At 36.9% G+C, this 19,915-nt stretch overlaps 1 protein-coding gene across 4 annotated transcripts in view; it reads right to left on the bottom strand.

The window, feature by feature from the left end:
* Positions 1-1,475: 1,475 nt before the first annotated feature.
* The window catches only part of SPAST (spastin), a 38,749-nt gene continuing 20,309 nt past the window's right edge, over positions 1,476-19,915 (bottom strand). For all 4 annotated transcript variants that reach the window (XM_053973388.1, XM_053973386.1, XM_053973387.1 and 1 more), the window contains 10 exons: positions 17,830-17,904; positions 16,543-16,614; positions 15,948-16,023; positions 15,316-15,407; positions 13,563-13,642; positions 12,730-12,772; positions 12,036-12,115; positions 10,316-10,386; positions 8,440-8,480; positions 1,476-7,187 (listed from right to left, as the gene is read on the bottom strand). In XM_053973388.1, the coding sequence (XP_053829363.1) occupies positions 7,065-7,187; positions 8,440-8,480; positions 10,316-10,386; positions 12,036-12,115; positions 12,730-12,772; positions 13,563-13,642; positions 15,316-15,407; positions 15,948-16,023; positions 16,543-16,614; positions 17,830-17,904 (753 nt within the window). In that variant the 3' untranslated portion in view covers positions 1,476-7,064. The remainder of the gene's footprint in view (positions 7,188-8,439; positions 8,481-10,315; positions 10,387-12,035; positions 12,116-12,729; positions 12,773-13,562; positions 13,643-15,315; positions 15,408-15,947; positions 16,024-16,542; positions 16,615-17,829; positions 17,905-19,915) is intronic.

The following is a 19,915-nucleotide window of genomic DNA, read 5'->3' on the forward strand; positions in this document are numbered from 1 at the left end:
GTTCTTACAGTATACACTTGCCAAAAAGTGGAATTTTCAAAACTATGTGGTAAAAATATCACAATTTGCTCAATAGGTTGTTTTTAGGCTGATATTCTGAAAAACGCGTGGTTTTTTTTTAATATAGCTGCAAATAGCACCTGGAATAATCCCACAAATGTTGAGAGATGATGGACTTGAATTAAATTCTATTTTTCTGCCTTAACCACTACATGTATTTCCTGGTTTATCATGATACATAGAATAAAAAATAACTTAGAGAAAGTTACATAACTGTCTTCTCCAGAGCCATATGAACCTTTGTAGGAAACAGGCTGGATTTCACAAGTTCACAACATATTTGGAAATTGGAAATTTGCAGAAAGATGGCATGATTGGGGAAAAAAAAAACCCAACAAAAAAACCCAAACCAAAACAAACCTCACCCACCCAAATAAACTAACAATAAACCAAACAGAAAACCCATAAAGAAAAACACAAAAAAAAACCAAACCCAAAACAAACAAAAAAACCCACCACCCAGCAAGTTTTAACTTACTTTTTTCTCCCTTTTCTCTAGCAAACTTAGAGCACTAAAATACAGAAATAAACAGATCTCCATCTGAGATACACCAGCACCTAACACTAGGCATGCAGCCTCGTCTCCCCTCCTTAGAGGGAATGGGAACAATTTAATGAGTCCAAGATAAACTTCAATCCAGGACATGCTGCCAAAACCAAAATTTCTGTAGATTTCAAAATAGCAAATGGTGGGACATGTTTTTTCATGCTGTTCTTTCTTCACCGATTTTAATTTATCTGATTATCTCCTCTACGAGAATAAAAATATTTGAATGTCTGCAACCTATACACAAAAATACCAATAGAAATCATTTTAGTGGTTCAAAATCTACCTCCAAGCAGTAGTATTTCAGCCAAAGAGAGATAACTTGGATAGACACCAGCGATGTCTTTCTGTCCTAAGGAATTATTGCTTCCCAGAAGCAGGAATAGCTCACATGCTTCAGTCCAAAACACTGGGGTTTTTTTCTTCCTTACTGTATTGATTTTTATTGGGTTGATTTCTTTTAGCAGTGATTGACATGATGATGTGTGGAAGGCAGTGGTCATGCTGGTTTTTGGGAGACCCCTAATGCTGCCAGATATGTAATATTAAAATTAGCCTTAAAAAAATAAAATTTGATTAATTTTATCTTCAGGATGTAACTGTAATAACAGAAATAGCTGTAAGCAGTCCAGATGCAGCCTCAAGACAGAGAACGACAAATGGTAAGGCAATGGGGATAAGTAAAGAAATTATACTTAACAGAAAGAACAGCAGTACTCTCCCCCAAGCAAAAGAAAAGCCATTTTGAGGCCAAGCAAATGTTGCTCCAAATTTTTCAGGACTTCCCCATGACCACCAGAAGGTTTCACAGTTATGTGAAACTTCCTGGTTTTCACCATGATCTAGCAAGACTAGGATAAGCACACACTTTCAGTTTAAGCACATTTATTTAGGAAGTAGCACTTCTGTTTACATTAGTTTTAAGAACTTGAGTTATGTTCATTAGAAACTGATTTATTTACATATTTATTGTTCCATCATCTGGTATACAACACCCGATGTTTTTAATTTTTTTTTTTTTAAACCAGCAGCAATTTCATAGGCTTCAAGTTTAATGAAAAGGCTTTTAGTTTTGGACATTTTATCTGATAAACAGACAAGAAAACAGTAATAACAGGACAAACAAAACATTTTATTGTAAGCTAAAGCTATGTGACTGCTTGTCATGCTTTTTTACATTGCTTATTATTAGTAAAATGGTGTTTAACATTTCAGAAAACATTCTTAAAAGAACAACGAAACAAAAGTGCTTCTAAACAACAAAATACAAAAATGAATCCCATCCCAGACTGGAGTTGTCCAATATATTTTATGGGGGTGGGGTATGGTGTTTTGTCTCCACCTTTGGTTTTCATCACTTTAATACAGATTTCTGAAAAATACTGACTAGCCCTTCACATGACTAAAAATGGGAATCATGTGGCAAAAACAGTTTCTGTGTTTCCAGTCCCTTTGAAGGGTGTGCGACTATTAGACAAAGTACTTTCTTCCCCACTTCTAATGGGAGAGAACCCTGCAGAACTGAGAGGCCACACCCTGGCATCTTTGACGACTACGCCTGTATTAACCAACTACAAAGAGCGACGACCTTTAGTCCTCAAAGCCACTTCTCTGAAGAAAGGATTTTTTAAGAAGTGTATCTTATGAAGGCAAGGAAAGTCTTACAGCAAAACAAGGTTCATCACCATAGTTTCCAGAAGTTACATCAAGCATTTTCAAATCAAAACATCGGACTCTGAAGAATCTGCAGTGTTGAGTCAGTATATTGAATCCACCGGAGGAGTGTGTACCTTGCCAATTATTGCTGAACTCAGGAGGTAGTTATTGACAAGGTAAGAAGTTTCCACTCTAAGACAGTTAATGATTTACACAAGAAGCAGGAAAAACAGAATACACATTTCCCCATATTTTACAAGATGATTTTGTATTTGCAGGAAGTGACAGCCTAACTTCCTCATCCTGTGGAATTATAATTACCATAATTAAAATATAATGAAAATTATAACTAGGGAATTATAATATGAAATTCTAAAAGAAAATAGCTGATCAACTGGTCATTTCTTAAGATGTCTGCAGATCATCCTAAGCATGAAAATTCACATAGGTCAGTAAAACAACATTCTTCAACACTAAACAGCAGCTCAAGAGAAACTAATAATAAAACTGCCTCTAATTAGCACAATGACTGAGATAACTAGTTGCATTGACTATCTGCTTGCTACTCTTCATTCTATTTTTGATATTTGGTAGAAACCCCAACAACTTAAAGCATCACAAAAGCTTGAGGGCATCACAGAAAATGAATTAAAATCTGGTCAGGTACAGTAGCACTGGCCCCCTCCCAAAGCTGCCACATGCAGAAGCATCCCTAAAGCACTGGAGAAGCTAGAGAAGCACGTCCTAGGCACAACTATGCATCATCCATGTCTTGGGTAGGAAAGCACTATGGAAATCTAGGGCACAAAGTCTCACCATAGGTGATTAAGGAAACCCCAAGGAGAACACTGCTTTCCTGTTGCAGAACAGATGTCTCAGTTCCATTTGCCAGCACATCTGACTTCAGTATTCCCAGTACAAAGTACTTATATTTCACAAGAGGGACCTGACAGCAGTGCCAAGCAGTGCTAAACCCCACTTGTCTAGAATAGAAAAAAAACTACTTATCCTATACCAGAAGGTAAGGTTAATTGAGTTATATGTATAAAAACTGTCATTTTAAAAACACTTGAGAGAATGGTACAGAAAAACCAGCAATAGCCTCTAATTAGTGCAGCAACAACATACCTTCTCAGTTCAGAGATCCCATTCTTACTCATTTTGAAGTGTTATTATCACATTTGTTACCTACATAAAGTTGCAGGGCCAAATTCAACAGAACTGTACTAGCAACTGGCTTTGAGTCAGCAAGATATCTCAGGGGCACAATGCCTATTTCTGATACACTAAACGCTGTAAAGTCTAAGAAACTAACAGGAGAGAGAAACTTATTTGTGCATAAATATCCTAGTTTAAGGCTTATCTTTAGTATTCTGTGTTGATTTTGTCTTTGCATATGCAGAGAACCTGTACAGGTTTGCTGTAATCCACAGAAAAGTCAACATTAGTAAAGGGAGCATCATAACACACAACAAATTCTCATTTTAAGGAGAAAGAGCAATGTACATACTATTCTTCCAGTATGTGGGAAGACAAAGTGTGGCTCCTGCTTAATAAAAAGCAGGAACCTGCTTAATAAAAGCAGAAAAATGTATGAAGAAGGTTGTTAGAAAAACACAAGGGGTTTGGGTTGGTTTTATTTTCTCCCTCCAGTAACTGCTACACTTGAAAGTCAGTAAAACACACTGGCAGAGAGCCAGACAAGCTGCTTACTAATCATGTCAAAAAAGTGGGTCAAGTTGCTCATTCACTAGTAGTGGGCAGATTCACAGAAAATAAAAGGGGGGGGTGGTGGGAGAAAAGAAAGGAAAAAATCAGTCCAGAGAGCTAATGGAATAGTAGTCTTCACAAAGGTTAAAAGCACCCAAGCTGCTGTCCTGTTCATCCTTATTTGAGACCTTGTATTAGAACACAACCTGACTTTGTGGAAAATACAGTTGGTAAAGTTCTGTGTAAGTACTATAGATTTGAGAAATACGGGTAATTTGAGGTTGTTTGGGGTGGTTTTGGGTTTTGTTTTTAAGGGGGTGGGGGGGAAGGGAAGGTTTGGTGTTTTTTTCCCATTGTGGTTGTTTTTCCCCAGATCTGCTCTTATACACAGTTAATCCAACATATAGATGGAATGACTGAGCTGGGACTTAGTACATGTAAAATGAGGAGTAAGATGGAAGATAATGCCTTAAGCGGAACAGAATCACTCTCAAAAGACACTATTCAGAAAATAGCATAAGACAAGACATTTAAAGGAGATTTATGAATCAAACAGCACTTAGCCATGGGCCAAGAATCCAGCAGCTGTGGGGCAAACTGATGTTGTAGAACAAAATTTTCTTTTTTTTTTTTTTTTTACTGTCTTCCAGCTTTAATTTATGGGGCTGTAGTTCATCCACTAAGCAGAAAACAATCAGGCATAATAGAAGACCAAAAAGCAGCCGTACCCGTCACACAGATTCTCTTGACCTGAACTGGTTGCACAAACTAGTGAAAGGGCTAGTCCCTTGTCTTTTTCTGTAGCAGCTGGTGATTCTGACTCTCTGTGCTGCATACTGGTGCTACTTTAGGAGATGGGGACTTCTTTCTCAACATTTCAGGTGCCTATCCCATGCCAATGAGTATGCATTTGAAATAAATAACTAGTATGTTCCTCAAAATTAAGTGGACACAACCAACAGTTTTGCAACAATCATTTAGGAACACTCAAAAACAGAAGCATTATCTTCAAAGTTCTCATTTGCAAAGGATCTCAAGGAATGTTTACCAAAGCTTTATGAATAAAACCAAGGGCCTTTCTTAGCTGTAGCTATCTGGCAGATGCTAATAAAACAGTAATATTCATGCTTAGCACTATGAAGAGTATGACAAATACAGATCAAGTCAGCCAGGAATCTCTAACAACAGAGATGATCTACTGAAGGAAGAACTAAGGCAAAGCAAGATTTAAGAATCTGAAATCTTTTAGCATTTCTCCAGAGAAGTGAATCACAGGAACCAAAGTCATGTTTAATTTACACAAGACATACATTTGAGAGTATCCTATCCTTAGAAGGCTAGAAATGGTTTGGTTAGACTATTTCAAAAGGCATAGTAGTAGAACACAATCTTCTCTTATTTGATTGCTTTTAATCTTAAGATCAGTTAAAAGCATCTCTGGTTGAAAAAAAAAAAAAAAAGAATCCCAAACATATTGCATATGTGCACCTCAAAGGCTTGACAGAGTTTCTGCTATTTAGTACTCAATACCACACAGTGAGCACAGTCCTCTCAGAGTATTACTATACCTACAACTGTATCTATCAGCTAGGGTGGGGTTTTTTTTTTTCATATATACATTTAATATATTATTTATAGTCAACTTTCAGGTAAGTAGTTAAAAAAAAATAAGTTAAATGAAAAATTAAAAATAAATTTTCTGTGAAGACCAAAAGCAAACAACACAACTCATTTTCATGAAAACAACAGTAAACAATAGGCATTTTCGCAGTATCGCTAAGTTGGAAGAAGTATAAAAAAAACCCCAAACCAACCAAAAAAACAAAGAACCCAACAACCCACAAGGAACTAGTGTTCTGCCTTGCAAACATCTGTGTTTAATCTGTGTAGAATTTGTAAACAAGATGTGGGGCCTTTAGAAGTAAAGGCAAAAATGCTTTCCTTTATTATGGTACTTAAAGGCTATCATTTAAGAGTTTGTTTTTTAATAGCTTGTCATTTATATAATAAAAACAAGTACTTGTACAAAGATGCAGTTTCTTTTTAAAAAAGCAGATCAGTTGAGTGTTTCATACTTTAATATATAAACCGAAACATATGAAAGCTATAAAAACATTAGTGTGTACCATGTATTAAACATGTAGCCTCATATTTTAATGCTCACATGTGGAGATTAAAAAAATTATCACAATGGAAATTTTACTTTCAATTATCATAAACAGACCAAAATACAAAGTAGAAACACGTCATTTCTGAAACTCAACAATTAGCATCACTTACTCTCTCAAACATCAGCTGGGCTCAAGTTGTACACTGGAAGCATATAGCTAACATTCTACCAATGAAAGCGTTACAAAAAGCATTAAGAGAAAATACTGCCAGTAAATGAGTATCTCAGTCTATTCCTTTATTTAGTAATGTTTCTTTTAAAAGGCAGTTTGAATTGGTTTTATAAGGTTGGGGTTTTTTTGCTGTTCTGCTATCAAAGGTCTTCTTCAAATCTGTCCCGTGAACAACTCAGTCACATTACAACAAAACAAAAAGACAAATAATAACAGACCAGCTACTTTTAACATTTTAATAATCATAATTCCCCAGTGCTGTTCTTCCACTCTGCACAGGGAAATTGTTTTATTTGGCACATTAAAGATAAAAAAAGTCAAAAAAAATGAACTGCAGTTTACAAACCTCAAATTGAACATCATTGTTCCAAGTTCATTGTTCATCAATGTCATGGCAAAATTAAAAACAAAAAAACACACACACAACACAGGGAAAGGTCCTCCAATGATCAATACCATCAGAGCCTTGTAGCAGAAACAATATACATATACTAATGTTCAAACCAGAATTGGATTGTTAGGAATCTTACTTATCTCAAGTCCTGTTGTGCTCTTACTTACAGTGTGTAAATCCTCACTAAATGGCAAGGAGGCTTTGATGAACACATTTCACATTGTATAATTTTCTCTTAATCTCAAGTTTGAATGCAGATACTTAAATATCTGTAAAGTCCTGTAAACTCTGGCAGCTTCCCAGTTGTCTGCACCAAGTGCTCCCCAGGTAGCAGTGTTTCACTTCAAGTAGTGTCTCACACTGTGGTATCTCCAAAGTCCTTGTTCCAGCGAATATACGCTTCCAGGGTCTGAGGGCTCAAACTGCGCTTGATCTTCTTCAAAGATTCTGTGAAATCTGACAGTTTGATATTTCTCATCTAAACAGAAAATGAAAGACATCAGGGTAACAAGTGGTTTATGTACTTCGGTTTATTCGAGAAGTATTTGAGTATTCACTTTTAACAAAACACATTCTACGAGTGCTGCATCTTGATGTAAGAACAAATTTTTTTTGCAGAGTAGACGCTCACTGCAACAACCCCCCCAAGAATGTGGTAGAGTCTCCATTGATGGAGGTTTTGAAGATATGACTGCGCAGGGTGCTAAATAATCTCATCTAAGTTACCTTTCCCACAAAAGCATGGACCAGGTGATCTTTCAAGGTCCCTTCCAAACCAGAGTGTTCTATTACTCTATAACCTGATGCAAGAGTCTCATAATTTAAGACTACCAGTATGTACCATTTTTAATAAACTAACACTTGCTAATAGTAAGATTTGCCTTGTTACTTAATAGCTCATTAGACTGTGTCATTGCTTCCTGTTTCAATAGGTGGTGTGAGCTGGTGCATATGAGGACATCACAACAAATAATCACAGATGCTGTCATCCTCCTGCAACAAATCCCTTCCAGCTTATAGTTTTGGCCACAATCTCAGGCTAAACACAAGAAGCAACTCAGAAATTAAGTTTTGCTTCATTTCCCCATGTAAATGTGGTTTGCACACACACCTGAACAGAAACTTCTGTACACAGGACCAATTGCTTCCCGTATTTTTTCTTTCATGTTTACAGCTGCAGTTTGTGGTCAGGAGTTTAACCTTTTTCTTTATGATGGTCTGTGTCAATGAATGCAAGTATTATACATATACATGCACAAATCTGTTTTAGGTTCTCCCTAAGTTAACCTGCTTTATGTAAAGTTGGGTTCAAGGGGGTAGAAGTAATTTCATGTAGTACTTCTGGGAATGTTTTTGGAAGTAACACTGTGAGTAAATAAAAGCCAGGCCTCTGACATCATCAGCTAGGTAACAAATACTGCAATTCAGTGTGAAGGAAAAGACAGGACAGTCAGCTGAAATGAAGAACAACAGACTTACTAACAGAAAAAGAAGTGCTCTGAAGCCTGAAAGCCAACAAACTACCCATGAACCTCTGACATCTGAGGACAGATCTTCTTAATCTCCATTTCTAAAGAATTTTCTTTAATGAAGAAGTGATTAAAAAGCATAGTACCCCCAAAAGTTATCTTATTTTGTATGATACTACACATCAAAAAGGGACCTTAAAAGTTTCTAGTGAGAAAACATTCTATTCAAAGGGGAAAATACAGCTGCTAGGAACAGCTTACCTCACTGGCAGACATGTTCTTCACCTGTTCTGGTTTTAATTCTGTAAAAATAAAAAGAGATGGGTGAGTTTTGTAAGAAAACTTCCATCACTTCTGACAAATAAAACATGCTAAAAGCGCTTCTATTCTGGAAAAAAACCTGCAGCTAAAAATTATACCTTTCTGCCTCAACACAGACTCCTGTACAGAAAGGTACATAGTGGTTTTGCCTCCTTCTTCTCCATTTATCAGCTCCTCAACCAGGCTGAGGACTCACACTCAGTTACTGCAGATGCAGCACAAAGTGATAGCAGAATTATTCCTTCTTCCTAAAGAATGGAAAACAGCACACAGGCCAACAGAGCTACCTCCCCCATATTAATTGTGGTATCCACAACCTCCCTACTGAAGTTCAGGAAAAAGAAGGTACAGTCAGCCAAGAACACTGAAATAAAATCAGGCAGGGCACATCACAGTGCTTCTTGCCCTATGGTACACTCATGGGATCTAAACATTCTTATATCATTCACCATACTTTTTTTTTTTTAACTTGCAATGCTTTCATGGTATCAACATGTAACAGTAAACATTTTGCTACGAGAGTACAAGAAAAAGAATCTAGGCAGGATTGGCAAGGATAGTATCACAAAACATTTTCAAAAATATATTGTTTTTTATGGAATACAGGAGCAAGTGAAAGAAATGTGTGGCACAATGTTACACGGTCTCTTCTTGAAACGGACTTGTGTGTTAAGTGAGTTGTCAGCAAAGTAAAGCCTGCATACCTAAATGCATACATGATTAATTCCACCACCCTAAATAAATATATTCAAATTCTTAGGAGACACGATGTCTCTTATAAGAGCCATTTAATGCAGTTCTGTTTCCCAGTTATTATGCAGTATTGTGAAAGATCTGCTTTACAAATTCAGCAGCTCAAAGAAAATGGGTAAAAAACATCACATTCCAACTGCTGCTTTCAAAAGACATAGTGCACTGGCAAAAATGCATGCTACAGGATTTAAAAAAATAATAACACAAACACATCCACAAAACATGAAGAGACCTCTCCTCCCCATAAATAATTTAAGAGAGTTGCAATAATTTTTATTTACACGTAATAGGCTGGTACTACAGAACACTTCTGCACTGCCTGCCTTTAGGACCTCTCAGTAATGTAGGAAAATATGTCTACAAACAGAAAACTAACACCAAATCTTCACAATCTTTTCTACACAAAAATCCTTCTACTGATCTCCACTAAACAAGATCAGGTCCCTTAGATGTGGCTACTGTACACATAACTAGCTAGTTAAATGGAACAAAGAGAGGAGGTGCTGGAAAAAAGTATTCACATTAGAACTGTGAGTTTTTCCTAGCTGGACATGTCAGAGAAAGAACAAGCATAACTCTAGTTCATTCACAGTTGTCATTTGGATCACAATTCAACATTAAGAGTTAAAAATATAAAAAGCTATGCCATTCAAACTGTATCTAGAAAAAAACCCCATAAAATATCTTGTTTCAGTTTTCCTTCCCTTAGACTTAAAAGAGATTTGACCCATTTATAAAGACAAGTAGTGCAATCAGCATTTGCTATTCAAGTAATAATTTAGCTACAACAGAACTGACACCAGCCTCAAAAAGACACTAGTTAAAAACCCTACAAATCAGTGAGAAACACTTCACACTGCTTTTCTCCTATGACATAAAAATTTTCTGTTTCACATGGTGAGATGCTGAAGGGTTTTGTGTAAGTAATCTTATAAAGATGCTATTACGAGGAACAAACTAAAATCCAATGTAAAAAGTTAAATTTCAAAGGTTTGAGAATTATAAAGAGGCAAGAAAATATAACTCTAATGTCAAAACCTCAATAAAAATCTCTGCAGCTTACCTCGAATGGGGCCAAGTGCTGCATCCTTCGCTAATGCAGTTAGGTCACTTCCAGAGTATCCATCTGTCATTCTTTGGCAAAGGAAAAAGTGGGGTCAAGGAGGAATGGAAAAAAACCAAAAACCTGCTTCAAACTACATCAATTTAACTGCAGCTAATCAAAGTGTTACTTAATCAGAAGAAGTATTTCTTTGATGCTATTTTTCAAGTTTAATAAATCAAAAGTGTGTTCACTGTAAGTGATCTTCCACAGATTAAAGTGCAGATATTCAAGTCCCAAATAACATTCTAGGGAAAAAAAAAAAAGGCAGCAACTAGTATTTTTAGATGAAAACTGATCCCAAGCACATTTACTATTTCTCTTAGGAGAATTCTGTAGCAGTAGTTTATCAACATTTGTCAATTATCATAAAACCAAAACCTCAATTGTCCTGTACACTCTGTAGGAGCTGTTCCAGAATTAGACTTAATATCCAAGTTAATCAATTAAATACTTTGGAGAATAAAGGCCTGCACTGAACCAGAAAGCCACCAATACAAAATGCCAACATTAAGTGAAAATTAGTAGTATAAGTTACCTAAATGAAAATTTAAAAACAAAAGCAGCACCCTTGTAAGAACAGTGGCTAGCTGCAGGAACAAGAGCTTAATCTTCTGGAGATCATAAAGTCTATTACAGTTTATAGAAAAAGTTGCAGAGGGACAAAGGAACACAAAATTATAATGGAGGTTAAATACTTCTCTCTTTCAAAACAAAGGAAGATGGAAAAAGAAGCAGGCAGGATGCTCAACTTTTACATTTTCTCTAAACCCTTTGAAAAAAGTGTACTCAAGTTGCATTTGTAATTTGGTTCTTACATTTGCAGTTAGAATACTGATACTGTGTTTTTCCTCCAGTTAGCTATTATTGCAGCCTAAATGTGGCCTGAGCAAACAACCTTCAAGCACAGAGGGAATATATTCAGTTGGATTACACATCAACTTCTGCAACATTACTACGAGGCTGACAAATGCTACATGAAAGACTGTACTAACCTCTGTTGTCCTACCACAAAGAGAAACAGACTGAACTACATCCACCTGCCTATCTTTGCCATCTCACGCTCTGTCTTCACTCCTTCCTGCCCTACCTGCTTTTTAGTCTGATCTCCTTCACACAAATTATTAGATTTAGGTGACTAACAGCAGTACTGTGTCAATCTCAATGACAAAAAACATAAAACAACTCAGTTTCACAACAGGAGACAAAAATTAACCCACATTTTACCAATAAAATTTTAAAGTGAAAAGAACCTAAAATTATCTAGTTCTTGCTCTGCTATCTTGGTAATACATTCAACAAGCCTAGCAAGGCACCAGCAAAGAGATCTTGCCTTTTATGTGAAATAAATGCCAAGTGCAAAACTGGTGCTATCTTTTTGCATCAGGGAGGAGAGCTGGACTCCTTGAGGGACGGGTGGAAAGAAACATCCTCCTCCCTCCTCCTCAAAGGAAAGAGCTGATGAGCATGTTTCAACAACAGAAACCTGACTGGGTGTATCCTCATATGCATATATAAAAAATACTTTCATACAGCCTGACAGGGAACCATCTTCCCCAAATGCATGCAATTCATGTTGTCGCTGTCGGATGATTTGCATTAGTTACATTTTGAATGAATTAAAGTCTGAATGAATGCAGTAGAAGAATATATTTATTTAGTATGGTTACAAAATACTTACCTCGCTAGTTGAGCCAACTCTTTTTGGGTTAATGGACTTCCTTGCTTGCTTAGAAGATTTTTTAGCAAAATCAATCTTGTCTGAAAAGAAGATAAAATTATCAGATGTAAAACTTGTTTTCACTGAACACTTAAAATTGTGTTGCAAGAACAGAACTACGCTTTTGTCAGTTTTGCTTTCGTGCTTCACCAGTTTAAACTTGCCTATAGTGCTTGTGCAATTAGACTATGCAATATCATCTCTTCAGGAGCAGAGACAAGGACTGGGTAAAAATAAGATCAAGAGCCTAACTACTAGTATCAAGAATAATTAGAATCTTCATCAAAAGTCTTGATCTCCTGTTGAACTGAAAAACATTAGGAAAATTACTTCTGTCTTTTGCAGTAGAACACTTTCCTTCAACCAAACAAACATGCTCCTGTAAGTCCTACTTCAGACTTGCCCACGTCTGCCAGTCTGTAAGCAACACATCACTACTCAAGAAACACTGAGTAGCTACCAGCAGATTTGCTACTAGTATGAGTGAAAAAAAAAAAAAAATAGGGAAAAACTGTAAATAGTTCCCAGAATTAAAGCATGGTGTATATGGTCAAGGTGAGCCAGAAGTTAGTTCACAGAACTGTAATCATCCACGAGGGCAAGTGAAGAATTGCCTAGAAGTGTCTTAAAACTATGAATGGAAAACAATACTTACTTCCTCGTTTGGTAAAGACACGTACACCCGTTTGGTGAACCGTCTGAAAAAAACCCAAACATGTATACATTGTTCACACTATTCTGTAACTACTTAGCACATACAAATCTAACATTTGGTTTAGTTAAGTGACAAAATTTCACTTTCATCATCAAATTCTAGGAAGTACAACTGGAGATTTTGAAAAAACTACCAACAACCAAACAAAAAATGTACAAGCCACTGGTGCCACTGAAGTTATAAGACTCCTCCCAGAGGGGAAACACTCTAAAGGCAGAAATACCACTGACTACTGGCAATGAAATGAAGCATCTTTTAATTTTGACACAAAAAAGTCTTTGGAATAATTTCTTCAGGCAGTGCTGACATATCTATTTTCCTCAATCAAGAATGAAAAGAGAATAAAGTATGAGTACTTTTAACAAAAAAGTCCTAAGGCAAATCTACAGCAAGATCTGTAATTGCGTGGGATGTCAGAAGACAATATTCAGAGAAATACTGGATCAGGTCAGCCTGGAATACTGATCACACGTTCTCCTTTATTTTGCCATTAAGATCCAAACAACAAAAAAGGAAAATACTAAATCCAAGAAATTTAAAAAGCACTGCCTTGATCTCAACAGGTACTACTGTTTCAGACAATTCTAAGACCATCATGACTGTGCAGATGCCTCTCAAAAGAAAAGAGTAAAGCCCCTCTTTGAGAAGTTAAGTAAGTTAGCCTTGCTGAATAGCTTTTACTTATTACAAAACTTCACCAAGATATTAGGCAAAACCTGTTTTCCATAATGAATATCATCTTAGTGTATATTCAGAAAAAGATGTTTTGATACCTGAGAACAGCATCATCAAGCTCCTGAGGCCTGTTTGTTGCTCCCATCACAAGTATTCTGTCCTCTCCAGAAGACTGCACCTATATAATGTGAGAAGGGCAAGCCAGCTCTCAGTTTACACAGTCTACATTAAGCAGAAATACAACAAAATTATTTAGAAACTTGCAATGGATTCACACTGATGGGATCTTATATATATATGCTTTGGGTTTTTTTCCATTAAGGCAGCTTTAAAATATTCCTGATAAATGTAAAGTCAAACCAGGAAAAGGTAGGAAAAAAAAACCCAAAAAAATCTTTCTGGAAAAAACTGAGACTATAAAACTATAAAAGGCACTCATCAGTTTAGCTGCCAGGAGATAATTATGGTGAAAAAACCAGACTTTCTGCTGTTCTGTTTAAAACCAAACACTGTTTTGCAGCCTATAGGGCAAGAATCAAAACTTTAAAAGTATAGCCAGAACCACAAATTCCGAACAGAGATCCATCTAGCACAGGCCTTGCAGAAATCCAGAAATCAAAATGGGGTATAAAATAACCATAATAGCAGAAAGATACAGCAATTTCCTTCCTAATTCACCTTAGACCTTCCAAACTTTAGAGAAAACATTAGGCTACCAGAGACATTATCTGCTTAGTGTTCAATTCTTCATAGATTTAAGTTCACTGCTAGCATATCATCTTCAAAAGGTTCTCCAGAAATAGTGTAGGACATAGTTACACCCTAAATAAGTCAGCAAACTTTGCATTATGCTTATTTTTCCCTTTTCATTTTAAGGAAAAACTCTGCATGCGTGTGTAAATAACCTCTGCATATCACTGTCACATTGCATTATTTGTCCTGATTCATTCATTTTGGAGTTTTTCCCAACCTTGCTGCCTCTCCATGTTATCAACTGCTCCTCCTGTACCTCATTACTACTGCTTCACCACTGTAGCAATATTCCATCGTGCTAATGAAACACAAACTAAAATTATTCACTACAAGAACAGTGCTGTGACAGAAGAATACACTGATCTCATTTGTGTGTCCCACTACAAAATCCAGTTCTTCTTCCTGGGTATTGCATTCATGCCATTAAATACTTCTTACTGGATTCTGTCTTCTCTAGCTTACGATACCAAGAAAAAAGTTATAGCTCAATAAAAGGTGTACTAACACAGAAATGGATCTTTCTGATGTGTCAGAACTGTGTATACATGAGATACCTATATATATATAGTCTGAACTAGTCTTGGAAATCCTCATCCCTCAAGTTTCACCCATTGACAGTGCATGCTTGTGACACATATTCCTTTGAAACCAAAAACCATTTAAAAGCCATTTAATCTTTGTTCTGCTTTGCCAGAATAAAGAAAAGTGATTTATAAAGCCATGCAATTGCAATTGGAGTCTACTCTCTGTGATCCTCAAATGTCCCTCTTGCCCTGTAAGAACAGTTATCCTCACAGCTTTACTACTGCCATCTGTTATCCTTCTTTCTTCTCTGTCCATAATCTTCCAAGACATTATTACAGCTCATCTCCAGATCACTACCTTCCAGTCCAGACTGCATCTTCCAGAACACCACAGTAAGCAGGTAGAAAACTAAGAACAACAAAAAAATGCTGTTTGCTAATTATGGTGAGGTGGAAGGGAAGCTGAGCTAAGCCCCAGCAGCCAAACCCTTTGTAATTCACCTATAGGTTGTACTAGCAGCCACTAAATTAGCCAATTTAGCTAAATCAAACAATACCAAGACTAAATACTTACACCATCAAATTCTATTAAAAATTCTGTTTTTAGACGCCTGCTAGCATCATGTTCACCTTCTCGTCTTTCACACAAAAGGCTATCAACTTCATCTAAAAAACAAAGAAATACATCTTAATTAAGCACACAACATCCAAGTCTGTGTATTTGCCTAAGTTCCTTTGCTAATATAAGGCTCCATTAAAGAAGACCAGATCTTTATTCTTTAGAAGACAGACAGATCTTAACAAAGTTTAAAAACTTGCGTGATGTGTTGGCCTTTGAATAGGTAATGCCAAGCACAAATGAGAGGTGAAAAAAAAAAATCTTTCTGATGATAAACTGCTACTCAGGACAAACAGAACATATTTTCATGTTAGAAATTTAATGGACTTACTTGGTAAAGGCAGTACAGTATTTTTCTTTTAGAGACCACCTCTTCCCACTATTACCACCAACTAAATAACATAACAGTAATCTAACATGCTTAATGTGAACTACTGATTGGCCAGCAGGTCGTATCGGAGACAGCTGTCCTGAGCTGCAGAATTACCCAAAAGAAGTTTATCCAACTATTCCAACAGTTAATTACTAATCTTTGGTAAGTAAGATTATTTAAGAAAGTAAATACAAGTTAACATTTAAGGTCTTACCAATAAAAATTATAGAAGGTTGAAGTTCTCTGGCTACTGCAAATAGAGCACGCACCAGTTTCTCCCCTTCACCCACCTAAAATAACAATAAACTGGTTCTGTAGGGGATTAAAATTTTTACTACAAGACAGCTAACAAAAGGACCTACAGACAATCTTGCTGGTAACTAACCACACTCAGTCCAGTTATACATATTCAGAATATCACTGGTTCAGTACATACAATGGTATTGTTTACATCTTACAAGAAACGCTACAACTTCTCTTATGATCACATCTGAATTAACCGTCAAGAGATTTTGGTGCCTAAATTACGAGAGTGAAAGAGACTTGGGACCCAACTACACTTTTTAAGGATGAAAAACCCGACAACCACTCATCTGCAATACTGCCATTGCTGAGCTGAAAAAACCTTTGACATTGCTTTATCGCAAGCACAAAACTAAACTTTTTTTACTTCATAAGTCACTTTTTAAAAACGATGTTCATTATAGGCTAACAGTTCACCAAGGACTCATCACAAGCCTCTGGCTTTCTTAAGCCCCAATTAAAGCATGGGTGTTTTCAACTCCATGTAATTTACAGCCACTACTTACATATTTTGAAGTCAGACTCGCTGCACTGATGTTAAAGAAAGTAGCATTTGATTCTGCAGCAACTGCTTTGGCCTGGTAAAAGAGGGAAAAACAAAAGTACTTTTAAAAACTATCATATTGAAGATACTTCTCTGCATCTGTAGTGACCACTCATGTCCTGATGGACAGTTTTGAAAACCCCTATTTCTTCAAAGGGAGTACCTTGTAAATGGTATGGAAAACTTCTGTCCAGATCACTTAAAAATGAGAATGGCTATGCAGCCAAATTAATAATTTGCAAACTCCCACAGACTTTTCCATTAGCTCCACAGCCAACTACAACTTGCTATGGAAGAATAAAAGTTTCCATTTCCTTTCAATTTATCCTGAATAGACATCTAAGCCAGTTTTAACTAATTTAGGGTGGTAATTAATGCACCGGTTGGATCAAGTCACATAAAAAATTTTAAAAAGGTGTTTTTTCCCCTTCTTTATCTTTGCAAAAGCTGTTTTCAGAGGAAAGCTAGGGAAAATAATCAGTTGGAATGCTCATTCAGACTACCCTCCTCTTTAACAGTTTCACCATATTCAAGAAATTATGATTCTCTGCTTAGAGAATCTAATTTTAGTCATTAGCAATTATATTGCAGTATGTCAAACATAACAGATGAGCCTACATGAGCTGCTCTACATTCACACTCCTGCACTTGAAAGCTGATCCAGCTCCAGTGTCAGCAGAGAGTGCAGCTGCAGCCACACCATGTGATGAGGACGACGACACTCGATGCTCCCTGGCTGATGCACAGCCACAGAGCTCCAGTTCACTGGATCTAGCACATCAGGCTGAGAAAAAAAGCTCTGGCTAGGCAGTTCCACAGCTCTTACATTCTTTGCACAGCAGTGTGCAAGTGAGACAATCCCTTTTTTTGCTACTGTGCTCCCTCCTCATTTCCAAAATGTACTTCTAGTATGTTTCAGTGGAGAGCAGATAATTTCTGATTAATCACTGCTGTACAAAATAATTAACCCACTTCCTTTTGTGCTCGCTGGAAATAAAACCTGGATTTGCTGGTTTTAAGTTCTAAAATATTACGTGTCACAATGAAAATAACTAAAGAGAGACCAGTTTCGCAATTCCCTCTGTAAAATCCAGACTTAAGAACAATTTTGCCCTTTTATACATAAAATGGCACTGTAATACATATTCTGTAAGAATGTACAGTTTATTAGTCCAAGCCCCAAACTGAAAGCCACCCCTTGTGGTTACATCTTAAGCCCAGGAATGCATGCATGAATTAATTTTCTCACCAACATTGTCTTCCCATTTCCTGGTGGGCCAAACAGCAATAAACCACGTGCAGGAGCTCTCAGACCTGTAAATAACTAAAAGGACATCTTAAGTTATCATCAAAGACTTGAATAAAATGTTGCTTTACCTTTGTAAGAGAATGGTTTAAGACTGAGGACACTGGCTAGCACTGATGATAACAGTAGCAGTGAGTGCCACAACAGTAAAGGCTTGGAGAGAACTACACTCTGTTACTAACTTGACCTAATGCACACCACTATTGTTTCCCACACAGCAGCTAAATTATGTTGTAATTGTTCTGTGCCTGGATGCACTGTGCAAGCAGTTTAAAACACTTTCCACAAGACAGACTAGCCTACCAAGTTTAAAGCATCAATTCCAGTTAAAAAGGGAGCAATGCAGGTGTACAATAGGAGAGCTGAAGTAGTGTTCTTACTAACTCCAGATGGAAGAACTCCTTCATCTTTCCTTATTAAATGAAACTTGAGAAGACAACCTTTCAACAAAATGACTTAAAATATTACTTAACAGCCACCTACTTTCTCTATGCTACTGACAGTCATCTCCTCTCACTTTGCACCAGATTCATCCTTCCTATTCTATAAAACTGCTCACACCACATCTAGTGCAAGCAAGTCTACAAATTCTCACAGAATACAAATCTTTTAGTTATTACTCTTGCCTCCTCTAGCGCTTTGTCTTTACCCCTTCCCTCAAAAGTTTTAGAGTTTCTCTTTTCATCTAACACTCACCCCTCCCTTCCAGCTTCCAATAATTCCAATAAACAAGCAAAAGCCATAGAAGGGTATCTCATATACATCCAGCACTGCCTGCCGGCATTTCTTTCCACAATATCCATGACAACAAGTGGCTCCATTTCCACTGTTGTATTTCTGCCATGACTGACCAACATGTGTTTTCCCTCTTATTTCATCATCCACAGCATTTTGTTTGTGCTTGACTTTGATCCCTAAAAGTAGTTACCCAGCTATCTACTAAATGAACACTCCAGTGTTTCTGCTGTCCAAGCTGCTTACCACCATGTGCATTTTTTTGACTTCTTTTGTTTGATATAATTCTTGAGGAGTTCCACCATTTTCACACAGCCCAGATCAAATCTGTAACTCTTCCTCACCTTGATCATCACCTACAGTTCAGCTGCACTGACGTTTATTACTGAGATACACAAAACGTATCAAGTTTTGGTAACAGGCTAATTATACTGAACATGGTCTGAACTAACTGCTAGCATTTCATTAGCATATTACCATTGAAATGGTTTCAGCCAGTTTCCTGCTTATGTACCTCAACTTTTGCTCTACTACAGAAATACCATTGGCTTGTTAAATATGAACTTGAGTTCAAAACTCATTAAGATCAAAACTGAACTAGTGTTAATTTACAAAGTATCCCTCTATAGTTGCCACATCTGTTGTGCTCATTTATAAGGAATAAAACCAACCCTCTCTACTTCCAAGGAAAGTTTAAAAATTCATGGGATTCTTTGTCCTTATTACATCTCAGCCTACACCAAAGTCAGGCCCAGTGCTAGCTACAGTAATATGAGACAACCTTATTGAAGATACCATGTTACTGGAAAAGCTACTCCAAGCATCTTACCCAATTCTCACTGTTGGTGTCACTGAACAACACACTTGACATACTATTGCACTGTAGTAACAGATGCCATAATGACATCTTCCTTCTGCATTACATCTGAGCACACACATTTGTTGCCAAAGCTTTTTTCTCCTTACAGCTTGTATTTCTGTGATGCTATGCCAGGTTTAAGGTTTCTTCCCTATGCTGCTTCAAAACCAGTAGCTGCATTAAGGGGAAAAGCGCAGGGCAACTCCAGTCACTGGTCCATGTAACAAATGAGACCCACAAGCAAACAAAAAGTACAAACGGCAATTTTTCTTCAATAATCATAAAGTGGGGCTGGGTTGGAAGGGACTTTGAAGATTATCTACTTCCTTAACATGGGCAGAAACATTTTCCACTCCCCTTCCAATATGGCTTTGGACAACTCCAGGATTGGGAATCCACAAATTATCTGAGCAACTTGTTCTAGCGTCTCATCAT

This window comes from Vidua macroura, chromosome 3 (genome assembly GCF_024509145.1).
Source record: "Vidua macroura isolate BioBank_ID:100142 chromosome 3, ASM2450914v1, whole genome shotgun sequence".
In the NCBI taxonomy this organism is placed as follows: domain Eukaryota; kingdom Metazoa; phylum Chordata; class Aves; order Passeriformes; family Viduidae; genus Vidua; species Vidua macroura.